A 20,412-nucleotide genomic window follows, 5' to 3' on the forward strand; every position below is an offset into this window, starting at 1 on the left:
TCTTCTGACTGGCCTCCCAGCCTCCCCCAGGCTGTTCCCAAGTGACTGGGAGTCCCCTGGGCGTTTGGGCCACGTCTGGCTGCCCTGTCTGCCTGGCGGTCTGGTCTCCTTGGCCCTCAGGCCGCCGCCACCGTGGGCCCCTCGCACGTGTTGTTCCAGCTCTTCGGCTCCCTTCCCATCCCCTCATGTCTCCAGCAAGCTTGGTCTTCTCAGGGAGGCCTGCCCTGGCTGCCGCCTTTGACACTGCGCCCGCTTCCCACCTGCCCCAGCGCCCAGCCTGCTTCCTTCCTGTGCAGCGGTTCCCTCTGAGGCGATGCAGGAGACACCACATGGGCGGGCTTGGGTTCCTGTGTCCTTTGCAGCCGCATCTGGGCTTCTGGGGTCCTGTGTCCTTCGCAGCCGCGTCTGGGCTTCTGGGATCCTGTGTCCTTCGCAGCCGCGTCTGGGCTTCTGGGGTCCTGTGTCCCTTGCAGCCGCGTCTGGGCTTCTGGGGTCCTGTGTCCCTTGCAGCCATGCTGTTGGCTCATGGTGGGCGCATGCACCCTGCCGACCCTTCCCCGGGGAGGAGCCAGAAATGGTGGCTCTGGCTCCGTGGCTCCTGTGCTGGGGCCCACGCCAGCCTTGGACTGCTGGGGTCGGGGCAGGCACGTCTGCCCGGGATGGCTTTCTGTGCCACTCCACTCGAAGGGGACAGGACATGAGCTCAGCGGGGCCTCCCTGGTCTGGAAGGTTCCCTCCCGCCCCCTTTGCCGTCTCCACCTAGTCGTGGCTGGAACTGAGATGCCGGAGACATCGATGGGTGGACCGGAAAGCAGGCCAGTGGAGGGACCTGGGAACATAGGGCGTGTGTGGGGTGAGTGGAGACCCGCTGACAGTCTGTTTGACACTGAGTGGTTTGTGTCACGTCCTGTGGACAGGCTGCAGGGGGGGCGTGGCTGGCAGCTGGTGTGGGCCGAGGGGCTCGTGCACCCTTTCCACCCCCGTGCACAGCCTCCGCCTTGGCAGTGGGCGCATTGGGAGCAGACACCTCGTGTGGAGACACCTCGCGCCGGCACCTTGGCTTGACCACAGCTGGTGTCCTCCTTGGCAGATGGTCAAACTGAGGCACAGGGGCCACTCCGATCCTGGCTGTCGGGGCCGGCCTCCCAGCCACGGGTGAGCGAGGGTCTCACACTGTGTCCTGACACCACCAGGTCGCGTGGGGCAGGCGGTGGCGCTGCGGGCCAAGGCCTTCGGCTTCAACGTGCTCTTCTACGACCCTTACCTGTCGGACGGCGTGGAGCGGGCACTGGGGCTGCAGCGGGTCAGCACCCTGCAGGACCTGCTTTTCCACAGCGACTGCGTGAGCCTGCACTGCGGCCTCAACGAGCACAACCACCACCTCATCAACGACTTCACCGTCAAGCAGGTGCGTGTAGCCGGGGCACAGGGCTCTCCTTCTGCGGGGCAGGCACAGGTGCGTGGAGCCGGGGCACAGGGCTCTCCTTCTGCGGGGCAGGCACAGGTGCGTGGAGCCGGGGCACAGGGCTCTCCTTCTGCGGGGCAGGCACAGGTGCGTGGAGCCGGGGCACAGCGCTCTCCTTCTGCGGGGCAGGCACGGGGGTGTCAGGAAGGCCCCTCCCAGCAGCCACCTGCACCTGGGCGAGACCCTGCCTTCAGTGAGCCACATGGCAGCGGTGCCGGCACTGCTGGGGGAAGCCCTGTCTGCCCAGACAGCGTTTTCTATGTTCTGAGTTCTACCCAGGATGCCTGAAATGCTCTCTGGACAAGACAGAACCACATACCTTTGAATCCTAAATTCCCCTGAAGCTCTTGCCACTGTCACAGTGGAGATGATGCAGCTACCTGGGGGCATTGGGCCTGTCCTTCTGACTTCTGTCCTGTGCTGCCAGGTTCAGGTTTCACATCTGCAGCTGGAGAGGGCTGTGCTCAGGTCGGCCTCTGCCTCAGCGCAGCGCGGAGCGCAGCCTCAGCATGTGTTTCCCTCGGGTGGGCGGAGCTGGGGACGGCTGCCTCCCGCTGGCTGTTGGCCTTTCAGAGAGTCATTATGTGTGCACGGTGATGTGTGTCTATGTGGGCAAGTGTGTGTGGGTGCCTGTGTCTGCCCGTTTGAGCTTGTAAGGATGTGCGTGTGTGTACACACGTGTCAGAGGCCACCCACCCACTCAAGCTGCCCCAGCAGCCTGTAGCCACAAGGAGGATGAAGCCAGGTGCCCGCCTCCCCTTCCTTTGTTCACAGAGCCAGTGGGTTTGGAGCCTTCTAGTGGACAGGGTGTGGCACGTGGATGCTGGTCAGAGCCCTGCCATCCCTGAGGACCTTGGGAGTGAGGCTGCAATGGGCAGCAACTCACCAAAGAAAAGCCACCGTGGCCCACCCGGCTGCCACTCAAGCACCGTGGCTGGGTGGGCTTCCTCGGAATGAAATGGGGGGGTTGCAGGAAAGCCCTGGCCACAAAGCTGACAGGGAGCCACTGCAAGGGCCTTTTGCAAAAGTGCATGAAAAGTGAGCCTGTCCAGAGGCTCTGCTGCAGGCCCCACTGGGGTTGGAGTCAAACACCACGCCTCAGAGTAGACGGCCCTGGGCTTTGTCATCCCAGGGAGTCCCACCTCGTGGGCCGAGGCCCTGTTGGGGGAGGCTGGGCTGGAGGGGACCCAGAAAAGGGGTACTACAGGGGGACCAAGCCAGGAGCCCCCACCCAGTCCTCAGCTCAGGGCTTGGGCAGGAACGTAGAGCTCTCTAGGAGGTGTGGAGCCGTGCAGGTCTGCACAGGGCCGAACCTCAGCCAGCTTGCCAGGGCCGCGGTGCAGCACACCTGAGGTCTTAAGTCCTAGCACCCTGGTGAGCCCAGGGTGGGCCTGGGCTGGGAAGGGGCCAGGGAGCTGGGCCTCCTCAGCAGCGTGCGTGACCACCTTGCTTCCCTGGCCGCTCGCCCTTTGCGGAACCCTGACTGGGCCTGGCCTGTCCTCATGTCTTCCAGATGAGACAAGGGGCCTTCCTGGTGAACACGGCCCGGGGCGGCCTGGTGGACGAGAAGGCGCTGGCCCAGGCCCTGAAGGAGGGCCGGATCCGCGGCGCAGCCCTGGATGTGCACGAGTCGGAACCCTTCAGGTGCCCTCACAGCCAGTGTCACCCCCTGCTCTTCCCTGCCCATCATCCTGCCGGCCTTGACCTGCAGATGGCGCCTCCGCCAGGCCGGGCACTTGCTTGTACTCAGGCCTCTCGCTGGCCGGCACGGGGGAGTTTGCTGCCCACCATGGGGTGAGGACGGAGCCACGGGCTCCAGGCCTGCCTCGCCTCGGTCCTGTGAGGGCTGATCGTCCTCCTCAGCCTCTCTTCGGGCAGGGCTCCCCACTAGCCAGGAGAGAGTGAGGCCCCAGTGTCCGTGAGTGGTCCCCACGGGCCCTGGCCATGGAGTCATGGTGTCACGTCCAGACCTGCAATCCCTGCTGCGCCCTGGGACCTCAGGCAGCCCTGGGTTGGATGGTCAGCCACAGGAGGAGACACCCCGCAGGGGCAGTACCAGCCTGCAGCTCCTGGGGCTACAGGACCTTCGGCCGGGAGGGGCCAGGCCAGCATGTCCCCCCATCAGGGCTCCTCCCCCAAGGGGCTTGGAGATTAAATCCTTTGGGCTCCCACACCTGCTGCTGTCAGGAGCCCCTGGTGTGTCTGATGGTCCTGGGGCTGAGCTCTTGTGCTCAGCCCGCCTGCCGAGCGGAGCGGGGCCGTGGGGTCTGTGGGTCCCAGGCAGGGCCCCCCACAGTTGTTCCAGTGCCCAGCCACTTCCCCCCCGCACCCAGCCACAGCACTCGGGCTGCACTGACCATGCTGTGCTGTTCCCAGCTTTAGCCAGGGCCCCCTGAAGGATGCACCCAATCTTATCTGCACCCCCCACGCTGCGTGGTACAGCGAGCAGGCGTCCATCGAGATGCGAGAGGAGGCGGCACGGGAGATCCGCAGAGCCATCACAGGTGGGCCTGGGGGACCCTTCCTGCCGGCCCCAGGCCTGGCTCATGGGCTCGCATCCACCTGGCAGCCAGGCCCGTGTTCTGCCAGCTCAGGGCCCGGGACCTCTAAGGCCAAAGTCAGGTTGAGCCCTGGCGTCATCTTACACACAAGAGCTGCTGGGAAGTTGCTGGGCTGAGCACACAGGTCCCTCAGCAAACCGGGCACACGCTCTGGGCTGGGGGTCCCCACACTGCGAGGGTTCTGGTGCCCTGAGAGACAGGAACCTGCCATGCCTTGGGAGCCCCGGGGCTGAGAGGGAGGAGCACACTGCCGAGAGCCCTACAGCCCGTGTCTTCAACCCAGTGGGCCACGCTCCTGGGGCCCCCTCAGAGCCACAGCTATTCCTCCCTCCTGCGTCTCCCAGGCCGGATCCCAGACAGCCTGAAGAACTGTGTCAACAAGGACCATCTGACGGCGGCCACCCACTGGGCCAGCATGGACCCCGCTGTCGTGCACCCTGAGCTCAACGGGGCCGCCTATAGGTGAGCAGGCCCGCTGGCCCGGAACAGCCACCAGGAGGGCCCGAGGCTTCCCCTGGATCCCAGCACAGCCCCTGGCGGGAGGGGCGGCGTCTCCACTGACTGACCTGGAGGATCTGGGTGGAACTGGTAAGGCCCACCTCACCCGAAAGGCCTGTGAGAACCAGGGCCTCTTGGAAGGAGCTGGGATGGCCTTCAGGACCCAGTGCACACAGGACTACTGTGGGCACGGGGCCTGTGGGAGGAGGGGGCTTTGGGTGAGGTGAAGACCTCATGTTCAAGTCGCCTGGAGACACCAGGGCTCCCCTCCCCTGCCCTGAGAAGTAGCCCCCGTAGGCGGGAGCATCTGTGCGGAGGCAGGATCCTCACCCTGACTGCTGGTCCTCCTGGAGCTGCCCCCTCAGTGCTGCAGACGCTATGAGGGCAGGTGGGGCCCGGTCAGGCTGCCTGTAGGTGGGCCTCACAGACGGACCCTCTCCCAGCAGGTACCCTCCAGGCGTGGTGGGCGTGGCCCCCACTGGCATCCCAGCTGCTGTGGAAGGTATCGTCCCCAGCGCCATGTCCCTGTCCCATGGCCTGCCCCCTGTGGCCCACCCACCCCATGCCCCTTCTCCTGGCCAAACTGTCAAGCCCGAGGCAGATAGAGACCACGCCAGTGACCAGTTGTAGCCCGGGAGGAGCTCTCCAGCCTCAGCGCCTGGGCAGAGGGCCCGGAAACCCTCGGACCAGAGTGTGTGGAGGAGGTGCCTGCGTGGCAGCCCTGGCACTGCAGAGACTGGTCCGGGCTGTCAGGAGGCGGGAGGGGGCAGCGCTGGGCCTCGTGTCGCTTGTCGTCCGTCCTGTGGGCGCTCTGCCCCGTGTCCTTCGCGTTCCTCGTTAAGCAGAAGAAGTCAGTAGTGATTCTCCCATGAACGTTCTTGTCTGTGTACAGTTTTTAGAACATTACAAAGGATCTGTTTGCTTAGCTGTCAACAAAAAGAAAACCTGAAGGAGCATTCGGAAGTCAATTTGAGGTTTTTTTTTTTTTTTGGTTTTTTTTTTTTTTCTTTTTTTTGTATGTTGGAGCGTGCCCCAGAATGAGGCAGTTGGCAAACTTCTCAGGACAATGAATCCTTCCCGTTTTTCTTTTTATGCCACACAGTGCATTGTTTTTTCTACCTGCTTGTCTTATTTTTAGAATAATTTAGAAAAACAAAACAAAGGCTGTTTTTCCTAATTTTGGCATGAACCCCCCCTTGTTCCAAATGAAGACGGCATCACGAAGCAGCTCCAAAAGGAAAAGCTTGGGCGGTGCCCAGCGTGCCCGCTGCCCATCGACATCTGTCCTGGGGATGTGGAGGGTGGCAGCGTCCCCGCCTGCACCAGTGCCGTCCTGCTGATGTGGTAGGCTAGCAATATTTTGGTTAAAATCATGTTTGTGACTGTAACCATTTGTATGAATTATTTTAAAGAAATAAAAATCCCGGAAAGAGCCAGTTTGCGTAGCATTTGTTCCAGTGGCTTTCTCTCATGAGGGCACGGGTGAGCCTCAGTCCTGGCTCTGGTGACCTCCAGGGCCTAGCTCAGCCTCTCTGATGTGGGCAGCCTAAGAGAGACTCAGAGACAGTGCAGTGGCAGGTTGGGCAGTGGTCTCTGTGTGTACTGGGCCTGTCCCTCTGCCCACTGGGTCTGTGGGATGCTGTAGGGTCCTGGCGTGGAGGTGGCCTGCCCGAAGTGCCCCTGTGGGAGGGAAGCAGTGTGCCAGGCCGGGCCTGCCCCACTGCCCACCCTCTCCCTTCTTGGCATACCTCCCGCAGGCCGGCCTGCAACCTGGGAAGACTGTGGGCCACAGGAGGAGGAAGGAAAGCAGATGTCAGGACTGAGGAAGTTCCCCAGACGGGTCACCCAGCCTACAGAAATGTGCAAAAAAGCCAAAAGGGGTTGCGCCTCACCTTGGCCCACAGCTGAGCTGGGTGTTCAGCCACAGGAGGAGACACCCCCGCAGGGGTAGTATCAGCCTGTAGCTGATACTGAAAACCGTTTACTGGCGTCCTTCTCGAAATCCCAGCCTCCTGGTTTCTCAGAGCTTCTTTGGGGAGCGTGGTCTGTGCACATCAGCAGAGTCCCAGCTCATTTATAAGCGTACGTTAACTTTGATACCAAATCTCCAAGTGAAAAAAGTACCACAGAAACCCCAGAGGAGCGTTTCCAGGCAAACTCCTGCAGACGGGTCCAGGTGGCACGAGGAGGGGCTGCAGCGGGTGCTGGGGGAACCCGAGTCCCCTCGGGACGTCCCCATCCCAAGCCTTTCCCTGTATGCAGATGGGTTCTCCTGCCACCCCAAGTGTCCAGACCCTGCAGCGTCAACCCCCAAGTGTCAGCCTCCCCTTGCTCCTGGCCCCATCTAAAGCAGAAGCAGAGGGGAGGCCGCTGCCTTTGGCAGGGGTGCCCCCTCCTACCTGGCTCTGCACCCCAGTGCCCACAGAGGTCTCTTGGGTATGGGCAGTGGCTCCCAGTCTTGAGACCCACGCCGAGGGTAGCCCCACCTCATGACAGGCCTCTGCTCCCTGCCACCCAGCCCATCTCTGACCTGTCTGGGGCTCATCCTGGAGCCCCTGGGTCGCTAAGGGAGGTGGCCTGGGCGGGTGGGAAGGGTGGGTTCTGGACACAATTAAGGAGCCAGCCCTGGTTTCGCTGACGTGGGCATGGGTGTGAGGAGGGGCGGCCAAGGTGACTTCAAGTGTCTGGGCTGCGGGCTGGAGCTGATGTTTTCTGATATCGCCGGTGTGGGCTGCAGAGGTATCAGTGGGAAGACCAGGAGTTCCATGCTGACCGCTGGCTCCAGCCTCTGCACAGGCAAGCCCTGGGCTGGGTCACTGGGCCCTGGTCAGCCCCCATGGCAGCCGAGGGTGGGGCTGGCCTCTGGCAAGGTAGGCCGCCCTCCCAGCTCCAACAGGAGACAGGCCCCGCCCCGACAGGCAGCCAGGCACCGGGAACTAGCGCTGGACACAGGCCTGGAGGCTCCCACTCAGCTGGCCTCATTGTTTCCGTGTTTCCAAGTAGAAGGGTCAGGGCAGGAATAGAACACCTCCAAGGGCTGTCTGTGGTGTGAGGCTGGCAGCCAGGGAGCCGGGACGCTGAAGTGTGACTGAGTCCGGGATGTAAGGGACAGAAAGCTGTCAGAAAAGTGTTCTGAGCCTCGAAACGAACCTCCCCTTGGTGCCACCTCGGGGGAGTCACCCCGCCCAGCAAGACTTGCAGGATTGATTTTCCAGCAAAAAACAACGCCTAGCAAGGGTGCGGGGTAGCAGGATGTCGGCGGGGTTGGGGGGTCCCTCAGCCTCAGTTTCCTGGCCTGTGAAATGGGCAGCACGGTTTATTTCCCTCGAGGTTGGTATTAGACGAGGTTGTGCCAAAACCTAACATGAAATAAGGTTTGCATGTTGGAAGGAAAGAGATAAGCCGCTGGTATTTGCTGACAAGCATCTGTGTACAAGACTCAAGAAAATCAGCCAAAGCCTGCAGCTAATCCTGGGACTGGCCAGGTGGCCTCACAGGAGCGCCTGTGGTGCCCGCCAACTGTCCCGCCCAACCTGGGGCAGAAACAAACAAAAGTTGCAGACAGTGGGTGCCCTGTGACAGGACGTGTCCTGCTCTGTCCTTACGACGCAGGGTCTGGCCCGCTCACCCGATTCCACAATGACTGGGCACAGTGGTCAGAACCTGGTCCCAGCCACTGGCACCTGGCTGGTAAAGACCGTGGGAGTGACTGGGGCCGCCAACCGTGGTGAACGGTGAGGCCGCCAGATGACGAGACGGGCTGTGCTTGCGGGCGGCGGGCTGTTAATGTTGTCAAATACATGCCCTTTAAATACATTTTACCAAGTGCTAGAGACGTTCACCACCACCCCAGGCAAAATTTCAACTGCTTACGTTGAACAGATTCAACAATTTTATCCTCAGATTTATATGCAGCAACAAAGGCCTATTAATTTGGGCTCATAAAACTCAGGCATATTGAAGAGGGAACAGCCACAGCAGCCTAGTTCTGACACCAGGGACTCCGGGGCAGGGACTGGGCCCGCTGGCTTGGCGTGCGCTTGCGTGCAGGTGCGTGGGTGTCTGCCTGGTGGGCAGGCATGTGCGTGTGCGTGTGCGTCTGTGTGAATTGGACGTGTGATCAAGGGCACAGGTCCTGGGCTTCCCCCTCATGGGTAAAACGAGCTGCCGTATGCCAGCCTCGGAGGCATGGACGGCCCCTGAGCTCGGACAGCAGAGGCACAGGACATTGATGCGTTGCCACCGTGGCCAGAGTCCGTTCAAGAAAGGTCGGCAGAGAGGGCTAAGAATGCGGCAGGCACACCCTCCAACGGCTCTGCTGGAACCCCTGGAGCAGGAGGAAGCAGTGATTCTCCAGGCCTTGGGTAGGGCTCAGAGGCAAGACAGGTGGAGCTGGGGAGGGTGGGGCAACTCTCCTGTGGCTGCTGATGAATACCCTGGCTCTGGGCTCCTATAGACCTCTGCCTGGGCACGGGAGCAAGGGGAGGCTACAGGTAGCTCTGGGGGCCTGGGCAGGAAGTTGGGAGGATCGGGACAGTCCTTCTGGGGTGACCCAAGCAGGGCACAGAGTAGGGGAGGCCAGGATCTTCGGGGCCCCACCCCATCCTGCCTTCTCTCCCCACTGTGGGCCCAGAACTTGCCCCGCAAGGCTGGAAAGCACCCACCACCCCACCCCTAGCTGCTCTCAGCCAGAGCCCAGCTGGACTTGCAGGATTGATTTTCCAGCAAAAAACAACAGCAGAGAAGCCCAAGAGAGGCCCAGCTGCACAAGCCCTCCCAGGCCTCCCCCCGCAGCCGGCACTCCCTGCAGCAAAGAAAACCATCTGGCCACTGGGCCCTGAGCCCAGTGCCCGGAGGAGGACCTCTGCCCCGCTGAGCAGCACTGCTCCCCAGGCTGGCCCCGGGCCTCTCCCAGCCTAACCCGCTCTGCCTGGCATCAAGCCCCAGCAGGGACGGGGTGACCCAGCCAGGGTATGGGTCGAGTTGGTGTTCTCCAGCCCCGCTGAGCACCAGCACCTGGTGAGTCTACCTCTGCTTCCCCAAGCCCTTGACCACTCCCCTGGACAGCCTCAGCCACCCCCTGACCCAACCTTCACACAGCAGCCAAGGGCTTCCCATGTAGAGTCCGAAAACATCCCTGATAGGCAGGACGTGCGACTTGAACAATATAAGGTTAGGCGCATCTGTAAACACAGCGCAGGGCCAGGCAGCCGGACCCCCTGGCGCCGTCTGTAAGTGCGGCTCATGGAAACACCGGCTCTTCCGGGCGGCCTCTGTGCTGCCCTTTCTTTTTCAAACCAGCTACCGGCGCCATTGGTCAGTGGTAGCAGCGTCTGTAGGATCCCACTGTGGTGGGCTCGCCACTCACTCTCCAGGTCCCTGACGTAAGCTGCGACCAGCCGGGGGTGTCCACTAGGGGGGGACGCCAGGGACAGCCAGGGCCAGGGCTATGGACGCTGGTGGGATGAAGGGTGTGGGAGGAGCCAGACTCACCCACATCCCTCCCAGCCCCTGCAGGTGTCTGGGCCTCCAGCCTCCACCCCCTCTGTGCAGTGGGCGGTCACACCTGATGGAGCCCGGCTGCCTACCCAGAGAGCAGGTTCTGAGCCCTGGTATCCCAGCTCAGCCTCTGCCCAGCCCCACACTCACCTGACAGTGCCTCCCCGGCACTGCCCTGCACCTGCTCACACCTGCCCACACCAACTCCAGCCCCATCCACGTGCCCCCCACCCACCCCGCACCTGCTCGGACCTAACCCCATCCACCCCCAACCGACGCCATCCACCCCCACCTACTTCCAACTGCCCCACATCTGCCCCCACTGCCTCTTCTCCTGTCCCCATCTTCCCCCACCCTCCATGTGTCTCCCACCTGTCCCCTCACCTGCTCACACCTGTCTGCCCCTCACCTGTCCACTCATGGTTAAAGCCACCTGCTTTTACACCCACCCCACACCTGGGGTTCGCCTTGAACTGGGGTTTGTTCTCTGCTGCTGGCAGGGCACCCTGGCTCTTCTGCCCCCTGAGGAAGACCTCGCAGGGCAAGGCTGCCTCCCCACTCCACCTGCAGAGCTGAGTCTGGAGAGGCTCCCTCTATTCCAAGAGTCCCACTCAGCCTGCTGGGTCCCCATGCCCTGAGGAGCTGCTGCTCTTGCTGGGCGCCTCAGCCCTCCCACAGGGGACACATCTGTCCTGGAGAGACCACCTAGGGAGGCATTTGCTGTTGGTCCCTGCCCTGGGCCCACCAGGTCACTCCCTCGTCTCGTCTGTCACAGCATGGCCCTGGCAGAACAGTGGTGGGGCCAGACCAAGAGCTGACAACCCCCAGTCCAGTCAGCTCAGCCTAGGCCCACGGTCAGCCCAGGGGAGCTGGGGGCTGCAGCCGGGTGAGTGAGTGGCACCCGCAGACCCTGGGCAGGGCCCTCTCCAGTCCTGGGTGCCCTGAGAGGCAGCTGGGGTCCGGTTGCTGCCTGCTGGCTCCCGTGGGGGCACACAGGGACTCATGAGGAGCAGTGAGGGGGGCATCCTCCTGCTCATGGCCCCAGGTCAGCCTTGGGTAGGGCACGGTCATCCTGACAGCCCCCAGCCCAGTGCCAGGGGAGGAGTCCAGGAAGGAGAAGCCCATCCTGGAAATGCAAACCCAATGCTGGGTGTGGCCTCCTCCCGAAAGCTCCGCCCCCACCATGCTGGGCATGGCCTCCTCCCCAAAACTCTGCTCCCCACCAGACTGGGCGTGGCCTCCTCCCAAAGCTCCACCCCTACCCCCCCAACTCCCTAGTCAGGGTGGGGGCCTGGAGGGAGACAGAGGCCAGGAGGTAGCCAGGGGAGCTAGGGGTGGGCATAGGGTGGAGCATGGCTTCCTACGGCCCCAATTCCCAGGCCCAAGGAAGGAGGTCTCAAGGGCCCCTCCTGGACCTTCCTGCCCATCCAAGCTGAGGGTCCCGTTTGTTGGCCGAGGGCCTGCACAGCTTCAGGGGTGAGAGGGGCCCCTGGTGGGACCTGGGCAGGTGTTTGTGGGTGGGGCGTCTGAGTGAGGGAGCCCGGGCGGGCCTGGAGGCCCTGGGGCTGTGGAGACGCCAGCATCTCCCCTGATCAACACCAAATGATGCCCCTCCCTGGGCCTCCACCCTCCCCGAGGCTGCCACAGGCACTGCTGGCAAAAGCCTTGGATGCTTGGGCTGGCGGCAGGGAGGGCCAGGTGGCTCCAATGGGGCCTCTGGGGACAGGGTTGCAGGAGTCCAGGATCATCCTCGTTTTTTAACCCTGAGTCCAGCACCCCTGCAGAGCCCCCCAGGTGCTGGGCACAGCTCTCCCTGGACAAAGCCCACAGCTCCACGGGTGCCAGCTGCAGTTCTAGTAAAGATGTGAACACGGAAACCAAGGGACAGGGTTTGCCCCCCGATGCAGCTGCTCCGAGGAGGCCCCAGCTCGAAGGTGCCTCCTCCATGCCCAGCGCAGGCATCAAGCCTCAGCCAGCCCCACCTCCTGTGTCCAGGAACCCCAGGCATGGCCTCTTCCCCAGGACCTCAGCTGGGTGCTGTCTCCACCCACAGCCAGTTCCTCTCCATGTGCCCCCAGGGCCCTGCCCTGTGCAGAGTCTGGGCAGCATTACGGGGAGGGCGTGGCGAGGGCACAGGGAGGGGACAGCCTCGGCCACAGGGACAGGCCAGGCCTCACAGCCAAGAGCCCCAGGGGAGCTGCACGCACACGGCTGGAGGGAGGCTCTGCACCTGAGCACAGCCTGCTGCAACTCCTCATAGATTTGGAAAATTGATTAGAAGGCAGAGGTGAGTTTAGGAGGGTGGCTGTGCACAAAATTCAGTCAAGAATCAGCATCTTTCAAATTCAAGCATTTCCGGTCAGGAGAGACGAAGAAAGAGAAGGCACCATTCTCAACAGCAACAAAAATTGTAAATTTCTAGGAGCAAACAGCGGGCAGATCTATACCTGTTATAGAGGGTCTGAGGCCTGATCAAGGACCAGACCAGCAACAAGCCCGGTCTGTCCTGGGCATCACGAGGTGCCATCCCCTATGCTGGCCGGCTGCCACGGGGGGGCCAATTAAAACACCAGAGAACCCTGGAACCAGGTACATCGATTGTGAAGTTAACGTGGAAAAATAAGTAAGAAAACTAAGGAAATTCGGGAACAAAAGATCCACGAGGGAACTGTTGCCACCAGGCTTTCACACACACCGGAGGCTGCACCTGGTCAGCCCTGTGTGCAGCTGGTACGGGGGCGGTCCCAGTAACAAGATGAACGGGGAACACACTGGCATTACAGACATGTTAAAGGGGACGTTTTTGAATCAGTGAGGGGCTGTGGTCAGATCAACAGTGCAAAGCCCCCTCCCGGGTCTGTATCCTGCAGACAGTCGGGGCCCGTCTAATGTTCTGGGGACTCCTGCACATCAGGCTGAGGTCATGGGGTCATACAGTAGCATTTCTCTGCATTTCTGGCTAATGACTGAGCAGAAGGGATGTGCATCGGCTCCAGGGTGAGGTAGTGAAAAACCAATGTGCTAAAGAACTCTTACAGTTCAGCAATGCAAAGATAAACAACTGAGTTTAAAAATGGGCAAAGGAGGCCGGGCATGGTGGCTCACGCCTGTAATCCCAGCACTTTGGGAGGCCAAGCTGGGTGGCTCATTTGAGGTCAGGAGTTTGAGACCAGCCTGGCCAACACGGTGAAACCACATCTCTACTACAAATACAAAAATTAGCTGGGTGTGGTGGTGCACGCCTGTAATCCCAGCTACTCAGGAAGCAGAGGCAAGAGAATTGCTTGAACCTGGGGGGCAGAGGTTGCAGTGAGCCGAGATCTTGCCACTGCACCCCAGCCTGGGCGACACAGCGAGACTCTAACTCAAAAAAAAAAAAAAAAAAAAAAAAGGGTCAAAAGAATTTGAATGGATGTTTTTTCTAAATAATGTATGCCACCAGCCAACGAGCTCATGACAAGCTGCTTAACACCATTAGCCACCAGGAAAATGCAAATAAAAACCACATGAGACCGCACCTCACACCCACTGGGATGGCTGGAACCGAAAGCATCACAGGTATCACGGCAGAGACACGGGAACCTCACATGTGGCTGTTCTGTTCTTCAAAGTGTGGAGCCGAATTCCATGTGACGCAGCAGTCCCACTCCTGGGAACACGTCCCCGAGAATCAGAAACGTGTCCACACAAAAGCTTATCCACAAATGTTCCTAGTAGCATTATTCACAATAGCCCCAAGGTGGGCACAGCCTACATGTCCATTGGCTGAGGGACAGATGGGCACATTGTGGCCTGGCCCCACACTGTTCTTCACCCGTAAAAAGGAACGAAGCTCTGGCCCATGCTCCAAAGTGGATGAACCTCGCAAACATTTGCTAAGTGAAGGTCAGACGTGGACGGCCACATATCACATGAGACCATTTATGTCAAATGTCTGGAATGGGCAGGTCCATGGTGACACAGAGTAGACTCCCGGCTGCCCAGGGCTGGGGGCGAGGGCATAGCTGGGGAAAAACAGGAAGGGTCTTAGTCCATCCCCACTGCTGTAACAAAACACCTCAGACTGGGTAATTTATAAGCAACAGAAATTTATTTCCTGTAGTTCTCAAGCTGCGGAGTCCAAGAATCCAGGCACTGGCAGGCTGGGGTCTGCTGAGGGCAGCTCCGATGGCATATCCAGCCTCACATGGCAGAACTCGGAGGAAAAACAGCCAAGCTAGTTCCTTCCAGCCCTTTTATAAGGGCCCTGAGGGCAGAATCATGGCAAGGGATGGGCCTCTGGGGCACCTTTGGGACCACAGAGCTCACTGCCTGCCTGGGTCTCCCCAGATCCTGGCCCAGCCCTCCTTGGCTGCCCCCACCATGGCTCAGGCAGGCGCAGGCGCAGCTCCACCTGTTGCTCCTGAAGGCGTATGCGGTGGGCTTGGTGGCATCCACACGGTACTGACCCTGCAGGCGACGGTGGCCTCCACCCAGATTTCAAAGGATGTTGCTGACAGTCTTGAGGCCCAGGCAGAGGCTCATCATTGGGGCGGAGCTACCTCGGAATCCCCAGTGGGGCAATGCCCAGTGGAGCCGAGGCAAGGGGGCGGGGACTGCCTCCAAGACCCCAGGACCGCAGGGCCACCAGTGACCAAGCGCAGCCTGGGAGAGCGGCAGGCAGGAGACTCCAACCCCCGCACCCTGAGTGGGCTGAGCCCAGCAAAGCCGTGGGGGCCCAGCCCTGTCCCCGTGTGTCTGGAAGGTGGGCAGGGAGTCCAAGATCATCCCCTGTTCATGTCTCCTATGAGTCCTGTCCCTCTAGAGAACGCTGACTCATACGATTTTGTATGTGACGGGGGGAGTACTGGGCCCCGCATGCAGTGCTGTGGTTGGAATGCTTGCATCCTCTAAAGCTCAGGCGGAAACTTAGACCCCGGGCAGTGCCAGGAGGTGGCGCCTGATGGGAGGTGTCTGATCCACTCACGAGGCAGAGCCCTTGTGACTAAAGCCACTATGAAAAGGGCTTGTGGGGCAGGCCCACCCTCCAGCCGGTGAGGATGCCGTGTGCGAGGGACGGTCGTGAAAGAGGAGAACCCGACATGGCCCTGCTGGGACCTTGGCCTCCAGACTGGGAGGCAGGAAGTCTCTGTTGATAAACTGCTGTCTGGCGTTCTGTTGTGGCCGCACTCAAACCGTGGCGGGGAGTGGCTGCTAACAGGCACAGGACGTCTTCTGCAGATGATAAACGTGTTCCGGTATGAGATGAGTGGGAATGGTTGCACAACTTCGTGAATATACTAAAAACCACTGAATTGTACACTGTAAAGGGTGACTTGTGTGCATGTGAATTTCATCTCAACGAAGCTGTTTTGCGGGAGCCAGGTGAAGCATTGTGGAGGCCATGTCCCAAGAAGGCAGCACCGACTGGGCGCGGTGGCTCACACCTATAATCTCAGCACTTTGGCAGGCTGAGGCTGGTGGATCACAAGGTCAGGAGATCGAGACCATCCTGACTAACACAGTGAAACCCCATCTCTACTAAAAATACAAAAAATTAGCCAGCCGTGGTGGCGGGCGCCTGTAGTCCCAGCTACTTGGGAGGCTGAGGCAGGAGAATGGCCTGAACCCAGGAGGTGGAGCTTGCAGTGAGCCGAGATCATGCCACTGCACTCCAGCCTGGGCAACACAGCAAGACTCCGTCTCAAAAAAAAAAAAAAAAAAGAAGGCAGCACCAGAAAACCAGAAACTGCGCTGGGTCCTCAGTGCGGCAGGTGCTCCCAGGGTGCAGACTGGGTGAAGGCAGCCTTCTCTGGGGTCACATGTGTGTAACAGCACCTTCTCTCTCAGGGCCTCCTCCCTCCCTGAGTGGTTTGGGGGCTATTCCTGTGTCTGATAGCACAGATGCCCTGGTCACAAACAGCTGCCTGCATTGCTGACCACAGGCCTGGCCTGGAGAAACCCACACCCTCTTCAGGGAAGAGAGCAAGGGGCTTGGCAGTGCCTGAAGCCAGTGGGCTGGGGACTCACAACCGGGACACTCAGGGCAGTCAGGGCAGGCATGTGGCCCCAGCGTGGCACAGGGCCAAATTCATGCCCTTTGTCACTGGCCACATACTGTGGGGGAAGGGGCTGGAGGAGTTGGGGCACCTGCATTTGGCCTGCAAGGAATCTGGGTCCTGCTGGCTGTGGGTGACCACAGAGGGCCACGTGGGCAGGGCACATTCATGGGCCCCCCAGGCCAAGCTCGTCAGGGTGAGAGGGGAAGGGCCAGGAAGCCTCAGCCCAGACCAGGTATGGTGGGAATAGTCCACACAGGAGGGGCCAGAACCGTCTAGAAGACCCTGGCACACAGGTCTGCTGCAGCAGAGCCAGGAGGGCACGGGGGTGCGCATGTCCAGGGCAGAGGAACCACGTGGGGCTCAGTCAGCAGTCGGGGTCAGGCCTGGTTGGTGGCACTGAGGACCCTGAAGGCTTGGCCCCACCTCCGGGAGCTGGGCTTCCTCCACACGGTCACAGCAAAGGTAGGGACCAGAGGGGGCCAGAGACACAGGGGACTGCACCCCACCCTCTCCTCGCTGCTCCCCTTCCCCTTACCACCCTGTCCAGTGGTGTCCGCGCAGATGGGAGGGTTGTGAGGGGCGTCCACACCTGGCCTGCAGTGGCTGCCCGGCTTCCTGCTAGGGAGATGGGGCCAGTGCTGATGGGGAACAGCTGTTGTGGGGGCAGCCAGAGGAAACCACGTTCCCGCGGGGTGAGCTCATGGTTTACGCGTTCCCTGCCAGATCCATAACATCCTGGAGGCAGAAGCGCAGAGGCCAAGCCTGCCCCTGCCTCCGCTGAGCCTCCCCTGCTCTGACACAAGGGCCACTCAGCCATCCTCACTCAGCCTGCACCTCCTGTCCTGAAGCTCCCTCCTCCCTCCGCGTGCTCCCCCCGTCATTTACGCACCGGCCCCGACCCACCCTGCTCACTCACCCCTGAAGCTTCTCTGGGTCCTGGACTCCATTCTGCAGGCTGGATGCCTTCTCAACTGTCCATGGCGCCTGCCTGGTCTCTGGGGTGTTCAGTGAGGGGTGACCAGGAAGAACGTGTTGGAGACAGTGGACAGGGAAGCGTCTCTGTCTCTCACCCCTTAACTCACAGCAGCCCCACTGGGCGGGCACAACCATCACTGCAGCTGCAGATGTAGAAACTGAGGCACACAGAAGCGATGTGGCTGCCCCTGTCTGGTAACTGGTGGCCGGGATTGGAGCCTGGGTCCAAGCTGCCTGTTTTTTCTTTCCTAGGCCATGCACCTTTCTCCTGGGATAACTGGAGGTGATTTCATGGAACCTGGAGGCTGGGCTTCAGGTTGGCAGGAGAGGCTCCCGGCTGGGCCTTCTCCGTGGCTCTGCTCCCTGCTCTCCTTGCTTGAGCGGTGGGGGCCCTGCGTCCTCTCACGCCCACCCCCACCTTTCTTGCAAAATTGTCGGAGGCTTTTGTCACCTGGAGACACTGTCCCTGCCAGCTCCGGCCCCTTCTCCTGCGATGGCGTTGCCTGTCCCTGCGCAGCAAGCCCATCTTCCAGCCAGGCCAGGCCCTCACCAAGGGCTAACCACGGAACGCATGTGGCAACATGGGCCATGTCTCACATGTGGTCTTGGAAAACATGGCCTCTACCCTCCTTTCCCTGCCCAGGCCCCTCCTGCCAGCTGGACGTGGGCACTTCTGCACCCATTGGAACCTCGCAGCCAGGAAAGATGCCTAGAAGGCTAGAGGAGAGGCATGATTGGGGGACCCCATGTGTGGTGACAGAGCAGCCCACCCAGCCGTTCTCAGCCACCATGTGAGAGAGAAATGATGCCTCCATCGAGTTCCCCATGCCCGGAGCTGCTCCTTACAGCATCCTAACCTTCACCCCAACTACTCAGTTGCCATGGCAAATGGAATATTTTGGCTCTTTTTTTTTCTTTAATTCCCAAGTGATTATTGCTAGAGGAGTGAGAAGTTACTAATTTTTGTATATTCATCTTGTATTAAATGTTTTTTACTGATTTTTAATTTTAATTTTTTTTGAGATGGAGTTTCACTCTTCTGGCCTAGGCTGCAGTGCAGTGGTGCGATTTTGGCTCAGTGCAACCTCCGCCCATGGGTTCAAGCGATTCTCATGCCTCAGCCCCCCAAGTAGCTGGGATTACAGGCATGCATCACCATGCCCAGCTAATTTTGTGTTTTTAGTAGAGACAGGGTTTCACTATGTTGGTCAGGCTGGTCTCGAACTCCTGACCTCAGGTGATCTGCCCACCTTAGCCTCCCAAAGTGTTGGGATTACAGGCGTGAGTCACCGCACCTGGCCTGATTTTTAATTTTTAAATGAGGGGGCAGAGGCACAACTAGGTTTACAATCATGTCATCAACAAAATAAATTGTCTTATTTTTTCTGATGTTTGTGCCATTTATTTGGTTTTCTTATTAAGTTTGCCGGAACCTCCTAGAAAATGCTGGACAATTGTTACAGCAGCAGGCCCCACGAGTCGACCCTGGATTTGTGACATTTGTGTTTCCACCTACAACGATCTTGGCCATTGTGGACACAGACTTTTGCACTTTTTTCTATTTTACTAGAAATAGAGCTTTTAGGCCGGGCGCGGTGGCTCAAGCCTGTAATCCCAGCACTTTGGGAGGCCGAGACGGGCGGATCACGAGGTCAGGAGATCGAGACCATCCTGGCTAACCCGGTGAAACCCCGTCTCTACTAAAAATACAAAAAACTAGCCGGGCGAGGTGGCGGGCGCCTGTAGTCCCAGCTACTTGGGAGGCTGAGGCAGGAGAATGGCGTAAACCCGGGAGGCGGAGCTTGCAGTGAGCTGAGATCCGGCCACTGCAGTCCAGCCCGGGCTACAGAGCAAGACTCCGTCTCAAAAAAAAAAAAAAAAAAAAAAGAAATAGAGCTTTTATTCATAATGATTGCTGAATTTGGTCAATTTTCTTTTCAGTACCTGTCGATGGGGTTCTCTGAATTTTCTGTGCTACTTGGCTAATGAAATGATGTCTCTGATTGCTGGGCTGCCCTCGTAAGCCTGGCCTTCATCTGCTTGGCCATACATGATGCCATGGAAGCTGCGTTGGGTCCTATTTGCTGTTCTCCTGTGTAGAATCCGCTGATGCAGCGTTGAGTCCTATTTGCTATTCTGTTAGATCTTTTTGCATCTTCTGAAAGTGATATTTGTCTATGGTTTTCTCTTTTTGTTCCACATCAGGTTTTTGAATTAAATTATCCTGGTTTCATGAGATGAATTACAGAGTTTTCCATCCTTTCATGTCTTGGGAAGGTTAAAGTAACCCTGGGATGACTTTCTTTCCATGGAAGGTGAGGTCATCGTCAGCTGCGGACATCTGCTCCTGGAGCCTCCTTTCCTGGCTCAGCTGTCACCCTCTCCAGCTCCTTGTGCTCATCTCCGCGTGGTGCCGCTTGTCCAGAGTCATTCTGGACTTCACACCCAGGACAACATGGTCTGCTGCTGCAGGTTTCCAAGCAGCTGCCCCGGCCGAGTGGGCTGTCTCATCATTTCTCCAGCCTCTTCCATACTGGGGTCTCCTTCTTCCTAATCGTGTGTGGGTTTTTCTATTTCAATGTACATAAATTCTAAATATAGTCACTTATTTATTTAGTTTTCGTTTTTGTGGTTTTTTTTTTCCTTTTGGAAACAGAGTCTCACTTTATCACCCAGGCTGGAGTGCAGGGTCACGATGTCAGTTCACTGCAGCCTCTGCCTCCCAGATTCAAGCAATTGTTCTGCCTTAGCCTCCCGAGTAGCTGGGACTATAGGCGCACACCACCATGCCCGGCTAGTTTGTGTATTTTTGCAAATACAGGGTTTCACCGTATTGGCCAGGATGGTCTCAAACTCCAGGCCTCAAGCGATCCACCCACCTCTGCTTCCCAAAGTGTGGGCATTATAGACGTGAGCCACTGTGCCCAGCCTAGGCAGTCATTTCTTGATGCAGCTTTTGGGCTGGGCAAGGGGATTTTATTTTATTTCAGAAAAACAATCATTTCTCCTCTTTACTTATTTGTTTTCTACTTCATTAATTTCTGGCTTTATCTTCATAATTCTCCCTACTTTTTAAAATGCACTTTCTTGTTCTCATTTTAGTTTCTTAGGATGGCACAAAGTCCCTCCCGTTTATTGTTTCCTCTAAAAAACAAGAGCTGTGCTGGGGGCTCTGGACGCTGCATTAGCTGAGTCCTCAGCGCTGGATCAATATTTATGGTTTCTTGGCTTTTCAGAGAGCGCACATTCAGATTTAATATCCTGTTTTACCCAAGCGCTACCTGGGAGTGTGTTGGTTTCTAAGTTTTGGGGGGAAGAGGTGGCACTTTCCGTTATTTATTTTACAATATTTGGATAATAGGATCATTTAAAT

At 59.0% G+C, this 20,412-nt stretch overlaps 2 protein-coding genes and 1 long non-coding RNA gene across 13 annotated transcripts in view; all 3 read left to right on the plus strand.

Annotated features, from left to right (window-relative positions):
* The window catches only part of CTBP1 (C-terminal binding protein 1), a 36,792-nt gene extending 30,832 nt beyond the window's left edge, over positions 1-5,960 (plus strand). For 8 of the 11 annotated variants that reach the window (XM_073012588.1, XM_073012587.1, XM_073012585.1 and 5 more), the window contains 5 exons: positions 1,194-1,408; positions 2,979-3,109; positions 3,842-3,969; positions 4,371-4,488; positions 4,968-5,960. In XM_073012588.1, the coding sequence (XP_072868689.1) occupies positions 1,194-1,408; positions 2,979-3,109; positions 3,842-3,969; positions 4,371-4,488; positions 4,968-5,154 (779 nt within the window). In that variant the 3' untranslated portion in view covers positions 5,155-5,960. The remainder of the gene's footprint in view (positions 1-1,193; positions 1,409-2,978; positions 3,110-3,841; positions 3,970-4,370; positions 4,489-4,967) is intronic. The other 3 variants (XM_073012593.1, XM_073012586.1, XM_073012594.1) reach the window with 1 other exon arrangement.
* Positions 5,961-7,517: 1,557 nt separating this feature from the next.
* LOC140710577 (uncharacterized) lies at positions 7,518-18,471 on the plus strand. Its single transcript, XR_012091651.1, has 2 exons — positions 7,518-9,543; positions 17,292-18,471. It is a non-coding gene; the product is annotated as an uncharacterized lncRNA (long non-coding RNA).
* LOC103246498 (uncharacterized) lies at positions 16,064-16,969 on the plus strand. The gene is given in 4 exon segments (XM_008018171.3): positions 16,064-16,101; positions 16,103-16,257; positions 16,260-16,543; positions 16,546-16,969. Coding segments are annotated over 4 exon segments (618 nt in total). The 3' UTR covers positions 16,687-16,969.
* Positions 18,472-20,412: the final 1,941 nt, after the last annotated feature.

This window comes from Chlorocebus sabaeus, chromosome 27, assembly GCF_047675955.1.
Source record: "Chlorocebus sabaeus isolate Y175 chromosome 27, mChlSab1.0.hap1, whole genome shotgun sequence".
NCBI lineage: Eukaryota > Metazoa > Chordata > Mammalia > Primates > Cercopithecidae > Chlorocebus > Chlorocebus sabaeus.